The sequence below is a fragment of the Papilio xuthus genome, unplaced genomic scaffold (genome assembly GCF_000836235.2).
Source record: "Papilio xuthus unplaced genomic scaffold, Pxut_1.1 DF825946.1, whole genome shotgun sequence".
NCBI lineage: Eukaryota > Metazoa > Arthropoda > Insecta > Lepidoptera > Papilionidae > Papilio > Papilio xuthus.
In genome coordinates, this window is record NW_013532703.1 from 3,482,715 (window position 1) to 3,497,816 (window position 15,102).

General features: G+C 37.7%; 1 protein-coding gene across 1 annotated transcript in view; it reads left to right on the plus strand.

Annotated features, from left to right (window-relative positions):
* Positions 1 to 15,102, plus strand: part of enc (R3H domain containing protein encore) — a 28,557-nt gene extending 13,455 nt beyond the window's left edge. The window contains exons 2-31 of the mRNA XM_013321157.1: positions 3,351 to 3,925; positions 4,557 to 4,626; positions 4,731 to 4,928; positions 5,158 to 5,300; positions 5,649 to 5,740; positions 5,857 to 5,920; positions 6,031 to 6,086; positions 6,163 to 6,292; positions 6,629 to 6,759; positions 7,016 to 7,115; positions 7,334 to 7,463; positions 7,630 to 7,722; positions 8,000 to 8,123; positions 8,426 to 8,524; positions 8,654 to 8,790; positions 9,039 to 9,146; positions 9,233 to 9,296; positions 9,705 to 9,802; positions 9,967 to 10,704; positions 10,850 to 10,991; positions 11,121 to 11,197; positions 11,461 to 11,545; positions 11,701 to 11,797; positions 11,986 to 12,076; positions 12,195 to 12,311; positions 12,956 to 13,353; positions 13,444 to 13,520; positions 13,822 to 14,057; positions 14,513 to 14,561; positions 14,717 to 15,102. Coding sequence (XP_013176611.1) covers positions 4,567 to 4,626; positions 4,731 to 4,928; positions 5,158 to 5,300; positions 5,649 to 5,740; positions 5,857 to 5,920; positions 6,031 to 6,086; positions 6,163 to 6,292; positions 6,629 to 6,759; positions 7,016 to 7,115; positions 7,334 to 7,463; positions 7,630 to 7,722; positions 8,000 to 8,123; positions 8,426 to 8,524; positions 8,654 to 8,790; positions 9,039 to 9,146; positions 9,233 to 9,296; positions 9,705 to 9,802; positions 9,967 to 10,704; positions 10,850 to 10,991; positions 11,121 to 11,197; positions 11,461 to 11,545; positions 11,701 to 11,797; positions 11,986 to 12,076; positions 12,195 to 12,311; positions 12,956 to 13,353; positions 13,444 to 13,520; positions 13,822 to 14,057; positions 14,513 to 14,561; positions 14,717 to 14,769 — 3,987 coding nt within the window. The 5' untranslated portion in view covers positions 3,351 to 3,925; positions 4,557 to 4,566 and the 3' untranslated portion in view covers positions 14,770 to 15,102. The remainder of the gene's footprint in view (positions 1 to 3,350; positions 3,926 to 4,556; positions 4,627 to 4,730; positions 4,929 to 5,157; positions 5,301 to 5,648; positions 5,741 to 5,856; positions 5,921 to 6,030; positions 6,087 to 6,162; positions 6,293 to 6,628; positions 6,760 to 7,015; positions 7,116 to 7,333; positions 7,464 to 7,629; positions 7,723 to 7,999; positions 8,124 to 8,425; positions 8,525 to 8,653; positions 8,791 to 9,038; positions 9,147 to 9,232; positions 9,297 to 9,704; positions 9,803 to 9,966; positions 10,705 to 10,849; positions 10,992 to 11,120; positions 11,198 to 11,460; positions 11,546 to 11,700; positions 11,798 to 11,985; positions 12,077 to 12,194; positions 12,312 to 12,955; positions 13,354 to 13,443; positions 13,521 to 13,821; positions 14,058 to 14,512; positions 14,562 to 14,716) is intronic.

Consider the following 15,102-nt stretch of genomic DNA (forward strand, 5'->3'; position numbering starts at 1 on the left):
AGACAGGATGGCTAAATGACCCGTAGATCTATGCAAACGTTTGCATTATAATGATTAAGTTTAGATGTCATAGCTGGCATTAAAGTTATACCATTATTTAGTTCCAAAACATCGTAACACTATGATCGACCGCTCATCCAGAAATCGTTGAGCGTGTATGCAATGATTGTGTATTGACCTCAGTTCAGTAGGTCAGCGGTGCGGGCCACGGAGGCTGCGTCCTGCTCCTGCCTAGCTCCCCCAGCCCCGCCACCGCCCTGATTTAGGTCACCCGGTTGCAACGCTCGCTGCAACCTACAAGGGATCTATAACAAACCTGTGCCAGGGAATATATTTTACTACATTAAATTATTAAATAGCTTCAGTCAATGTAGACACTTAATAGTCTATCTTATATAAGAAAATTCTCGTGTCATAATGTTAGTGACAATACTCCTCCGAAACGGCTCGATCGATTTTCATGAAATTTTATATGCATATTCAGTAGTTCTGAGTCAGGTAGTACTTCTATAAACAAGTATTCTGATCCATAGAAAAAACGAAGGAAACCAGGTGTTGTCCAACTACAGTCACGTCGTGACCAATTTTATTATTATGAAAGCCACTGTGAATGTATAAGGATGGAAATAGATAACGTAACTGATCGATAACATAATAAGCTCTCAGACAATATCAAGAGCACTGTAAAAATATCTCAATAAATGAAAATACGTAATATTATATCCTCACTTATATAGGTCGTGCTTCTTTAACCTTTATGCGTTCTTTCTGTGGGTGGATGTGGGCGTCTTTAAGATGAATTTGAATAGCTATTTCCTCTGCCTGAATTTCTAACAACGGAAATACGCAACGTATTAGTATAATTAAATCGACAGGCGAATGTTAGATTTATGACTGTTTACAGAAACATGTAATTCTTTTGGTAATGTTAGATATGTTTTTCTACATGTTTTTTTAATAGTGGAAACTCTTTGTTGATACATTTATACTACTTGTAGACATTATTTAGAGCGAAAGGCGCGCTTTCATTACCAAGACCAACGTTAGATTCATTAGTGAGCGAACATAAACTACATTTCTTTTTGTCTGTCTGTTTTTTCCGGCTAATATCTGAAATGGCTGGTCCGATTTTGACGGCAGATAGCTGATTTAATACGGAGTATCTTAGGATACGTTTATTTTTAGGAAGAAAGTAATGTTGCAATGTCCAAGTACTCAGACAATATTTCACGCGGACAAAGTCGCGGGCACAGCTAGTACTCTAATAATTTTGTTGTTCGCGATCGTGGTTGTTATTGAAATGTGACAAGATTCTTTGAAATTTACATTAACATGACTCATGGAAAGGTAATAGCATAGTTGACTATTGAATTAAATATTAAAACGACCTATTGTCATATTTCATGGTAACAATTTGTCCATTGATGGTGAAATGATTTATGTTGAATTTATAAGTTAAATTGCTAAGGTCAATTGTAATAACAGTCTTGTTCTTTACATTGAATTATAATAACATTGATTAATCGCGAGTTTCTGAGATTTAAATCCCTGGTTAAAACATATTCAAAAATAATGACAGGGATAACAATATGTTTTATACAATGATTTTGGTTTAAGGAGCTCACTGTTAGCACATTAAACTTACAAATAACAACAAACTTACTACATTTAATATTAACGTAACAAGCAATAATGATATAGGGGTTCTATTGTCGTTTAGATAGCGGTCAAATCTATCGGAACATTGAAACGTATGACCAATACTTTGATTAACCGCTTGTGAATATTGAACCATATCGCCTTCGCATAAAGCTCATAAAGGGACATAGAAAGTTTTGCTGATTCATCCCCGACAAGGTCAGACCAACGACAGTTAAGGTTTCAGTATAGGGTGGTAATATTCATGCGAAAGGAAAAAATTTAATATGCTTGTAAAAGGATATATCAAGTAGTTTATCTATTAATTCTAATCTTGGTACTGTAAGATCGTGGCTACGAATAAAACTTAACATCGGCTTTCAAGTGAGATTTATACTTACCATAAACACATTTAGTAACTCTTTATAACTTTCAAAGCGTTAAAACCTTTAACAATGACAATCTTTGCCAACTTAAATTGTGTTTAAAATCATCGAATTGACCAGTGATGGTTAATCCATTCCATTTGTTTGCCATCCTTGTAATTTACTTTCTTTTATTATGTTATCCCTGTTATCTTATAAAATAGACTTCTAAAAGTCCATGAATCAGAGCTGACGCATAGGCGTAGTCACGAACTTGACAGCTTGTATGGCAAGGGCATTGGGTCAGGGACGGCACTGTTCGTTTCCATTATCCCTTGAAGTTGTACATTTTGTTAATGATTCTACCGTAACTTTACATGTTTGAAATTAAAATTATCACCATCACATTAAAAGTTAAATGCGCATACTATCAGCGTGTATTTGTCACATACCTTTGTCAATACTTTTAAAAGCAAATCGATTAAAATTGTATCGGACAAATATCACTCACCGTGGGTTTCTGAGGCTAAAATCACCATTTAAAACATATTGTTATCTCAGTTTTGTCAAAGATTTGACAGGGATAATGTTTTATACAGAGATTTTGATCTCGGAAACCAACGGTCAGTCTTAGTAATAACTAAAATTCTTTAAAACTGTCACATTTTAAATATGAAGTTTAGTAATTTAAATAATATTTCGTGATCAAACGCTCTATTTAACAGTTAATATATAAATCTACATCACACAAGAATACCGTAGTATTTTAAATAATATCAATAAAGTTGGTGGGCGGTATTACTGGAATATTACAACTATCAAAGATTATAACGATTTACGATATTACTGAATTGAGTTGTTACTTAATATAAATGTTATAGGTATTTGATTGGTGTGCCAAGATACACTTTGTACGAAGCTAACGTAGAATTTATGTCACGCGTGGATTTGCCTGTTGACGGATTTATTTTTATTATATTACGCGAAAATATCAGCATATCATTGCGTTTAACATTATACGTGATATTATAAAAACAAATCTTTTAAATATTTTTGTGAATCTGTCACGAAAAGTAATAAAATCTCGTGACGTGTTTAACAATGGACAACGTTACCGACGATTGCTAGATAAGAATGAACGATTGGTAGTTTAGTTTGGCGGCGGCGGTGTATTAGCAAATGGTGTAGCTATTAGTTAAGTGTTTATGGTGCTGGCTATGTTATATGTAGGAATTTATTTCTAATAAGTATTTATGTGGATAAATTGGTAAAAAGGTTTTAATCGTTACATTTGACTGTCCTACTATTAAGAAACTATGCATTAAAATGTGTTTTTTGTTGTTACAGATATATGGATTCGAGGATAGTGAAGAAACATCGCATAAAAGTTGTATCAACCTCCTTGTATCAGTCTTACAGCGTTTTGGAATAATCCAAAATATCTGCTAACGATATCGAACAATGTGCTCCGTCAAGCGCCGTCCATCACAACTGAAAACTGATTCGAACACTAGCAAGAGCCCCGGGGTTGTGAAGCTACAGATTAAAACAAATTCGAATTTGACGAAACAAAATAAAAAAAAGAAAAACTACGAGCTTACAAACATTACAGCTACACCGAACCTGTGTTCCACGGAAATCGAAATCTAAGGACAATCTAACTTTTTAACTGACCACAGTTTTTCCCCTCGACATCTGGGAGTTTTAGATTTTTTTCTGAAAAAAGCTTTAACTAGTGTTTTTGAACGAAGATTCTAAATTAAAAAAAAATAGTTGCCTTCTAATAGTACGTAGTGTCTATACCTTCATTGGTCCAACACCTTTAATGTGTAAATTAAATATATTTCTCAGTGGATAATGTATTGATGTGTGAAATTATACGATTATTTTAGAGAAGTTATATACTGAATACGATTATAAAGGTGAGTATACATTTAATTTATATCTTTAATATCGTCGGAAATAAAAAAAAAACAGACGAACAGCGAAACAGAAGCCAGCTTCTAATTAAACAGCGCGAAACGCGTATTGTGATAGGTTCCGATCGCTTGAACAAGTCCGTGTATGGCAGACTTTTTTATTTGGCTTATATCTATAAGTTTCGCGTTAAAAGTTAGTAGATTTTGTGTCTATATCGTTATTTATAAAACGTAAGAATATTGTTTATGTATCCGATTGTTCGTATGAGCAAGAATTTTTAAAAGTAATAACATTAATAGTACATTCAAAAGATTGGCACAACGCCAACTGTTTGTCGATTTCAGTCCGATGGGGAAAGCACTTTGCTATGTCATCATCTATCTTAGGTAAATTATGTTATATGTTAGTTATGTGACATATTAAGTAAATTGAACGATAGCTAACAACTGTTCGATTCAATCGATATTACAGATTATTTATCATACTTTGGCAAAAATATTAAACATCTTTAGGACATTACAATAAATAGATTGGACGGCAATAGCTTGGTACCTCTATCTACATAAACTCTACTCCAGTTAAGTCAAATATGGGTATTTGTGAAACACGTTTCTTGAATAGTAATTGTTTCAGGGTACATAAAATGGAGAATTCTGAGGTAGAAAATATCTGCATTGAAGATGGACCTCTTAGTAGGAGCCGGGTAATTATGACTTAATAATTATTTGTCTATCTATTCACACGTGCGACTGGTTTTTTAGTTTCTTCATATAAAACATATAGTTATAGTGGCATTATATTTTACAGAGTTTCAAAACTAAGCAGCTGGTACGTAGTCAGGCGATACGCGAGTCTCAGTCGCCGCCGCACACTTCGCCGGCGCATGCGGCGAATGTTCGCTCGGGCCGGCGCGCTCCCTGCGCCAGCGGGGACGCCAGTGATGCCTCCAGCCCCGCCAGCGATCTCGGCAGGGACGACGATAGGAAAAAACATGTTGAGATACAGGTCAGACAAAATTGAGGCTTTATTTGATTTTAGTGTATTACCTGTGTAGTAACAGATCTAAAAAGCATTGACATAAATTAGTACTTTTTCGCAAAGTCAAATTTATTTGCAATAGGCCAAATACAGTCAGCTGTCTTCTAATCTTAGCTTTTCAGAGTATTTTAAGAACTCTTAAAACCTCACTTAAATATTATTTGTAATCATATGTTCGAATGAACTCTTCTATCAGATAAGTGGTGGTGGATGGGAGTGCGAGCAGCTGGAGCAGCGGCAGCGCGCGCAGTTGTGGCCGGGCCGCGCTCCAGACCTGCTCTCATACAACCCGCGCGTCGCCTGCGTCTGCGGCGCCTGTGGAGCCTGCCCGCACTGCAAGTTAGTAGCATATCCATTGCAGTTAATATGGACGTCTGACGAATAAAGGATAATAGTAAATACTTATATTCCTCAAAGTGACCGTTGCCCATAGACAATTTACCATTAATTAACGGAGGAGGAGCACACAGAAAAAGAATATTTCCCCTTTCTATGCGACCACTACATCAAATCGCCCGCCCCCTTCCCATACATTCCTCATAATAAGAGGGTGGGGAGAGGAAGAGGCAATGTTTTGCATAAATAAACTGACTTCTTTCAAAAAGTCTCGCCCTAAGTGAGGTACGACGTGAAATAAAGAATCCAAAGTAATAAATTTTTACCTTACGTATGTCTTTTCTCATCCAGAGGGCGACGACGGAAACCAGTGTGCCCGAAGCAGGATTCTGGCATCGTCTGCTCTGACGAGTGTCCGGACTGTTCAGATTCAGAGCAAACAGGTAAAATACGACTTTACTAAAGTAATGCAAAAACATAATGTACAAACATAATGACATCCCTCTCTTTTTATATGAAAAACAGAGATAACGATATGTTTTGTTTCCTTATTCCTCAGGTAGTCCCAAGGAGGTTCCGAAGAAATCTGTCAGTCTGGAGGCTGACGACACTTATTATTGCAGGTCGGTATATCAAATTGGAATTCAGTAACTAATAATTATTAATTGATATAAATGAATAGTTATATTTTAACTGTTTGCTTGCTTTTTTTTATAAATCTGAATAATTTTAGGTGTCCGGAGAGAAAAGAGAGACCAAGGACTATTCTACTAAATAGAACTGATTCTGGTATGTAATAAGCAATCGTCATGTTAAAAATAGAAAAGTAAACGAATGTTTGAAAAACTTTTTTTTTTCAACATAGACGATAAATTGGAGCCCACTGGACCCGAATTGGTGGACTTCATCAAGGAGACGTTGAACAAGAATTCTCGAGACCGGCTGACGCTGCTCAAGATTGAGAAGGAGCTGCATAATCTGGTCAATGATACTGGGTAAGTACTAAATGTGGTCAATCATGTTGAATAACCAGTTTAAATTAACACTTCATATCAACTGTGGAGAAATTAACCATAGATCACTATTGACGTTTTTTTAAATACTAGCTGTCGCCCACGACACTGTCTGCGTGGGATTAATAATTACTATGTGTTCTTCCAGACTATGTTCTACATGCGTGCCAAATTTCAGCTGGATCCATGCAGCCGTTCTGGAAATACCTTCTAACAAACATCCATCCATCCATCTAAGCATTTGCGATTTTTACGAGATTTTTAAGAGGCATTGTTTTCGCATAATAAATTTAAAAAAATGCGTATGTATGTTGTCAGGCGCTGCATAGTGCGGTTCCCGGTGATGACGTCATACGGGCGCATGCTGGTGCACCGCTGCGCCGCGCTCTTCCAGCTCTCACACCACATCGACCAGAACAACAAGACCTGCGTCATGGTCTCCAAGACTGGTCAGTATACACTTAGCAATACGTAATTTATAGATATAACGACAATTTTGTATAACAGCTGCTTGCCTCGTGTCACTTAACTCTTGATACATCGTACTTTCATAAGAAAATAACAGCCCCACGCTAAATTTATTGTATCCAATCGTAGGCTTCTATTTTTATATTATATAAAATTGTGTCATATAATTTTAAATATGTCTTTCCTTTCTCTTTTTATCAGATATAGTTTTTAGTGTTGTATCATTATGGTTTACAGGCACGAGTGGCGGCCGCATCCCCTGCACCAGTTTCAAGGAATGGTGCACCACCGTGTTCCCCGCAAGCCCGCAGCACCGACGTGACGATACGCTCGCCAAGTAAACTTTATTATATAAATAAATCGAACAAAAACCCTAATAAAAAAATGAGTCTACTAAATAATAATATTTGTGTTATATTTTTGAAAATATATCAGCTACAGTAGCACAGTCTAAGATTTTTTCTGTTTATTGAAAAACTATAAGAAAAAAATGTAAAGTTTAATAATGAAATATCACACAGTTATACCAATTTAAACCAATGTGTATGTAATTAGGTCGATATTGAAGCGTTCGTCAGCTGCGGGGGAGGAAGCGGGCGGGGCGGCGGGGGGCGCGGCGCGCAGCAAGTCGCTGGAGCAGCGCGAGAGAGAGTACGAGCGCGTGCGACGACGCATATTCAGCTCGGTGAGACCACGCTGAACACAGACTGACACGCTGAACACAGACTGACATGCTGAACGCAGACTGACATGCTGAATTAACACTGAAAACTATTACAAATTTTTAGTATAATAAAATCATTTATTTTGTATGGTAAGTTTTAAAAGTTATATAATTACATGTATTTCAGGACAATTGTACTCAAGACGAGACGCAGTGGCCGTGGCTCGCTACGGGCCCTGTCAAACTGCTGACCTCTGAAGGACGCAATAAACTTATTAAGGTAAGCAATTTTACTTGAAAATACGATATTGTAATAATTAAAAAACAAATTCAAAACTTGTCTGCTAACACATAGATTTATAGTAGATTTTAGTTAAATGGTGTAGAGTTAAGATAGTGACTCTCTGCCCTAAATGATTAAACTTACGCTAATGCCATACATTTAATAAAATATACTACTGTCTTTGTCTTTTTAAAGAAAATAAGGGCAACGACAATATATTTGGAAAGGTAGTTGTAATATTTGTGTAATTAATTATGATATTTTCTATGTATAGGTACAATCTTTGGAGAGCCGCGGTGGAGAGCTCCCGCGGGCTGCGCGCGGTCCGGTCTCTAAGAGCCACAGCTTCGGAGGGTACGCCGCGGAGCCGCCCAACACTCGCCTGCTTAGCAAACAAGGTCACAATAGTTCTATTCAATGAAGAGAATTATGATACTAGTTGCTTACATTGAATTTATTTATATTTCATGCAACTATTAATGAAAAAAAAATTGGTGTACGATTCTAAAATTAAAAGTTGTTGGTTTTTATCTAAATGCTTAATGTTGACTCTACCTTATCCTATCTTTATCTCTCTCTTTCTCTTTATCTCTCTCTCTCTCTCTCTCTTTCTCTCATCTTCCTTTTGGTTTGTTTTTAATTTTGAAGAACATAGGCGATTGTGTTCTTGCTTTTAATAAAAATATTAAATCGGTTACAGGTGACCTCGCGTCGAGCAGTTGGCGCCTGTCTCCCTCTAGTTCAGGGTACAAGACTCTCAGTTTGAGGAGCACCGACTCTGTCACTCCTTCGCCTACAGGTAAAAGATGCAGCCGTAAATACGTGCTGTAAGTCCACTATAACTAGGTTTTCTGTATCAAAAGAGTTCTACAAAAACATTTTTATAGCATAATCAGAGCGGAAACTAATGTTTAATATTTGTCACCAGGTGGCGCGAGTCCAGAGCCTGGCTCAATGGGCGCTATGGGCGCCCTGGGCATGGAGTGCACGGAGGGCGGGACCTTGGTGTGGGCGGTGACGGACCTGTCCGCGGTGCCGCCCGGCGCGCTAGTCATACATCCACAGGTCATACATATACATACATTTCATATCATTGTAAAATATAAAACGCCAACTATGTTATGATGAACAACAGAAACCATATGTCCTAAACATTACTTTTAGTAACACTATTTTCTATATATATGCCAACTTTCATCGAGAGCCGTTCTGGATATACCTCTTAACAAACATCCATCCATCTCAACATTCGCATTTATAATATTAGTAAGATTTTTTAGGTCTGTATTTAATTTATATTGTGTATATTTCAGACGGGTCGTCCGCTGACCAACCCCGACGGCAGCTTGTACCACTTCGACCCCGCCAACCCTCCAGTACTACACGATGCTAACGTCTTCTTGCCCAATGATCAATTCAAGGTTAACATTGTAATTATTTAATTCAAAATACAGTCAGAAGCAGAAATGTTCAATCGCAGTATAATTGATGGATTCTTTACTTACAGGTTGATCCAAACAACGAAAAGAGAAGAGGCAGGTTAGAAAAACAACACTCCTTCATGGATAATGGTAAATACGATTTATTTTTAATTAAGCTTTATTGTAGAAATAATATTATAAACCATGAATATGAATGCTTTGAGAATTAACTCCAGTTTTGTACCAGACAACCGGCACTATGCAATCTTAACCTTAGAATTTTAATAAAGCTGTGTTCATGTTCTCTTATGTTAAAAATTAAAATTATTTTAAGTGTTACTATTAGGAACGCAAACATGATGCTTAAGACAAATTTTTAAAATTTCTTGCCCATCCGCAAGCCCGAATTGGTTTAGGGTGATCAAAGAAATCGATTTTGACGACATCGTTTCTGCAAGGTAGTTAATGTATCCGGGAATAACCTAGGCTATTTTTTTCTATGGCGACAAAGTTGCAAGCAACCGCTAGTATACAAATATTAACAAGATTTTTTTACAGAATGCGAGTGCCAGTCCGGGGAGGATTGCCGCACCAAGTGCTGCTGCGAGTGCAGGCGACAGGCGGGACAGGACAGCTCCGGCAACAACACCAATGAGGTAACAAACAAGAATTAAATGCGACCTAGTTTTTTTTTTGGATAGTGTAGACCAATGATATTATTTTATTACTCTTAATCTAGATTAAGATTTAGCCAATAAAGCTACAATTATATCCATTTACCAAAATGTCAGATTTAAATAAATAAAATAATAATTTACAGGCATCAACACAAGAGGAGAAACCAAACTCCATCCCTCCTAGCCCGAGTAAAAGTCGACAGGAAGAAACCATTGATGATGATAATGCACAAATTGATAACAATCAATATGAGCAAAATGATATAATAAACACTCAACCAACGACTACATACGAACACCAAAAAGAATTCGAACAGTCAACCATCCAACACGAAAACCAAAAAGAATTTCAACAGTCAACCAACCAATGCGAACCAAAAGAAATTCAACAGCCAACCAACCCATACGATCAACGAGAGTTTCAGCAGTCAACCAACCAATACGAGCAAAAAGAATATCAAGCGCCAGCCAACCAATACAATCAACGAGAATTTCAACAGCCAACCAATCCTTACGAGCAAAAAGAATATTTACCACCAACCAATCATTACGAGCAAAAAGAATATCAACAGCCAACCACGCAATACGAACAAAAAGAATTTCGACCACGGTCATATGAGGCGCAAAAAATATATGACCCCAATGAAAATTCTCGAATGTTCGATAATCAACGGCCGTACGATATACCTCAGAAACCATATGAACAATACGGCTCACCCAGTCATAGAACACCGTCACTGGAACAACAGAAAGCCTTCGAAAACGCACAAAGAAATGAAGCAATCGCTCAGAGAATGGCAAATAAAATGTCTCAAGATGGACAGGACATGGTCCAATATTTCCATCATCAAAACTATATGCAGGGATATCGCAATGACGAGGTATGTTTTATATGCCGGTTGTAAACTGCTCTGACTTGAAAAATTGGGACATTTTCAGTGCCATCGACTCGGCCTACGCCCAATACTTTACAATCTTAGTGGAACTAAATAACATGTTGCTATTAGCTTGTGTTTACGCGTGCAGGTGACGTCACCGGCGCAGGTGCAGGCTCAGGCGCTGGGAACCACGTACCTACAGCAGGATATGAGCAACGTGCACATGATGCAGCACAAGCTGACCCCGCTCCCCGTGCCTCTACCCCTGCCACTGCCCGAACATAACATACGTGAGTAGTAAAAAACGAGGGCAGCTGTGAAACTAACTATGGTATAAAATGATGGCTGTACACAGATGAAAGTTTAAGCAAAAACGAGATACTAGTCATATCTAAGTTTATAAACTGCTATGTCTTTAGGTCCAATGTCGATGTCCAACGTGGTTTATCCGTCGCCGATGCCCCAAGGATATCCCTACGTCAATCAATGCCGAATGGTAAGTTTTAACAATTTATTTGACTTATTACTATTATTAGTGATAAGCAGTTGCCCGCAACGAAATTAGCGCGAAATTAATAAAATCTAATGATAAATATAGGCTATGTCATCTAGGGATAGCGTAGCCAATAGTGAAAGAATTTTCAAGAAATTTAAAATCTGATAATTAGTGTAGGAGTCTATTGAATGTAAAAAAACAGTCAAATATCTTTATAATATTAGTATAGGTATTAATATTGTTTTTAAATTATCGTGTGTCAGGAGGCGCCGCTGCAGCAGGTGTACCCGCAGCTAATGCCGTCCCTGGAGGAGCCGAAGCACTCCAACGACAATACCTTCCGCATCGGTAGGTACCCCACAATCTACAACATGTATTATGTCGTGTATTAACTGTTTAAATACTTGTACTTAAACTTATTAGTTTGTCCAACATCTTACTTTGGCCAATATTAGTAGTTTGTAGAAACATTTATCAGATTTTAATTATTTCATATCGTGTAGATCCGAGTTACCCTTACGCGGCAGACTTTAGTGCGGCGTGCGGTGCGTGCGCGAGCGCAGGCGCCTGCGACCCCGCCATGCAACATCAACCACGCGGGTACACTGTTTTTTTTAACATTTTATACCCCTTAATTTAAATAATAGCAAGTTTACTAAACTAGTAATCTTGCTTGCTTATACTACTAGGCGCTTGACTTGGCACGTCGGGACCTAACGTACGCTTTTTCTCGACGTGCCAAATCAAATTCGATAGATTCTGACTGTTGTTTGTATTGTTTGTCACAGTTACAATGTGCCGTACGGACAAGTGGAGATGCAGCAGTATCCAGTCGGCAACGTGCTCGTACCTCAACAGATGCCACATTATCCTATTAGTGTATGTATCAAAGATGTCCGTTATACTTTCCACATGAAAACAACTATATTAAAATATTGTCGTGTCTCTCATTATCTATGAGAGAAACAGAGATAACTATGATGTGTATCCTATGCAGTACGGTGAGGCGGTGCCGTGGGGCGTGCAGCCGACGCAGCCCAAGCTGCTGGTGCAGGAGGTTTACCCGCTCGTCTACCCCAACGTTTATCCACAGTACAATGTGGTCTACCCACCGGTAAATATTATTAATATCAGAGAAATATAAAGATTGGTTGAAGTCAATATTTCTTAAATTGAACTATAAATACAACGAGATTTTCGCGTAACTTTTTCCTCAAACAGCGGCGTTGTGGAGTACCCTGTCCTCAGTGGTATTTCCAAACAGTTACGACTTAGGGGCCTTCAGGAAAAGAGCGTACACCTTCTTTAAGGCCGGCAGCGCATCTGCGGTTACTCTGGCGTTGCGGATGTCCATGGGCGTCGGATCAAATAATTTTAGGCGATTCGTTGCTCGTTTGCCCCCATCTGCTATAAAAATTGAGGACCATTTCGCCGATTCTGATTATTTCGACCAAGAACCGTAATACTTTCGAAGTCTTTTTATCGAAGTTCAAATTGGATGTAATTTTTTTTTGTACTGTTAGAAAGAAAATTTGACACTACGCCGGTGTATCGGCGCAACACTAGTCTTATTAAAATATCAACGTTTAATTCCCCTCATTAATCAATCTGACTCTTGACTTGGTAACGAAAGCACGCCGTTCACTCTAAATGATTTTAATTAATAGTCTCTAAAACTACACATAAAAAAGAAAAGGTTAATTTATTGGACAAAAACACTTCCTAAACTGAGTCTTTAATCCGTTAAATATTTGACAGGTGCTCCAGCAGCCGTATCCGATATGTCAGCCGATGTACCCAGTCATAGACAAGCCGAGCGAGCCTCCGCGTCGCAACAGCGCCGCCAGCAATAGGCTCTCCAAGCAGACATCCATTGCCGGCTCCGCGCGCAACACGCCAGATGACAAACCTAAAGATTTCGATGATAAAAATCAACCAAGTATACAGAATCAACAAAATAGAGAACCCGTCCGCAATCTAAGTCGACAGAATTCTAATGAAATTGCCGTCAAAATACAACAAATTAAAGAGCAAATGTCACAACTGAATACGCGGGATGATAGAAGTTTTAGGAAAGACGAATGGAAGAGGCGGAACAGCGGCAGCGGTATATTGGGCAACTATCCTGTTGCTAACTTCAATGGTAGAGTTATGGGGTAAGTATATATTCCAAAACAACCTTAAACTTTTTAAAACTAAAATTTATTGTCATATTACAAATATTTATATATTTAATTGTTTTGCAGAAGGGATGATAATCAGTTGAGTACAGCTGCACGCGCTATCGTGAACTCGATACGCAGTATGCAAGCCAGGAATAATTGTGAGTTATCAACTTCAATCAAATTACTATGTTGTATTCCTTCCTACTTTTTTGCAACAATATTTACAATATATTGTTGCAAATAGAGCAACCAAATTGGAGAGAAAAACTGAAAGCCATAGGCAGTTTTTCTCCGTATTTAAATATTCTATCCAGACTATGCTTTGAACTGACACACTAAAATGGTTTATACACTTTGTGACTATATGTAAAGATAAAGTAAAATAAATGGGATCAAGGACCCTTAATATGTAATGTTTTAGTCCCACTGGATTATCTATAATTCGATATCTGTTTGCAGATCATCAGGATGGTCGTCGTACATTCGACTACAGTCCTCAGTACCGCACCGAGAGACAAGAGGGCGCGCAGCGCGGCCGCCGACACGACAGAGACGACAAGGACAAGCCAGCATTCAAGAAGGCGGAGTCATTTGACGCCAAACCAGAGGGAGAGAGGAGATTCGACGGCATACCACGCAATAGAAACTTCAATCCGCTACCGTTTCAGTACCGGCCGCCGTATTTATTTAGACAGGTGATTTGCATTTGTTAATATGACGCAAACCTTTACGGGAAACTGCCGCGTCCCCATTTTTCATTCAATGCAGATTTTAAATTTAAGTACCGTCTTTTCATCGTTATTTTTGTTCCTTTATTAGCTATCGCCGGCAACTCTGTTCACGCGGAATTAAAAAAAATAATTAGCAGTCTATGTGTTCTTCTAGACTATGTTCTACATCCATGCCCAATTTCATCGAGATCCCTTAAGCCATTTCGAAGATGAAGTCTAACAAACATCCATACATCCATTATTATTATTCAAAATTTCGCATTTATATGAGTAAGTAAAATAACTGAAATCTTTCCATCTCACTACTTTTCCTACTTCTACCCCTAAGGTTCAATTTTGTATTAGACAATTCTTTTCCTCTTCATACATTTATTGATTATTTATAAATTCGCTGTTATAATTTATATATGTTGTGTCAGATGTCACCCGGTGCTTGGTGCAGGCGTTCACCGGGACCGGTACATCCAGGTAAATATTACATTCACGACATCTATCGTCAAAGTTTGAAAACATTTTATATAAGTTTCCTTGACATCGATAAATCAATAGATGGCGCGGTCACCAATATTTGTTTAATAATTTTTATTATTGCCTAGAGTTAATTTTCTTTTTGACATTTCCAGTATTAGGACATCCGAGGCGACCACATCCAGATACAAGGAACGGCCGGCGTTAAACCATAGACATTTATCCTTGACACAATCACATACAAAGAAGTTAACCCATACATACATATCCTTGCCCGTACAGCGGAGTACACGACACAGACACAAATTATATATGTATAAAAGTACATAAAACAATCTCATTGTAAAAATATATTACCTAAAAAGTACAGCTATATTGTACACAATATATAAATATATATCTATAAATAAATAGTCGTAAAATAAATATTTTTGAAGTCAATAATTAGAGTAGTGGAGTAGTGGATAAAGAACATATATGGTAAATTATATTTCCTTGTAATTATATGTTTTAGTCACTATATAACAGTAATATATAACTA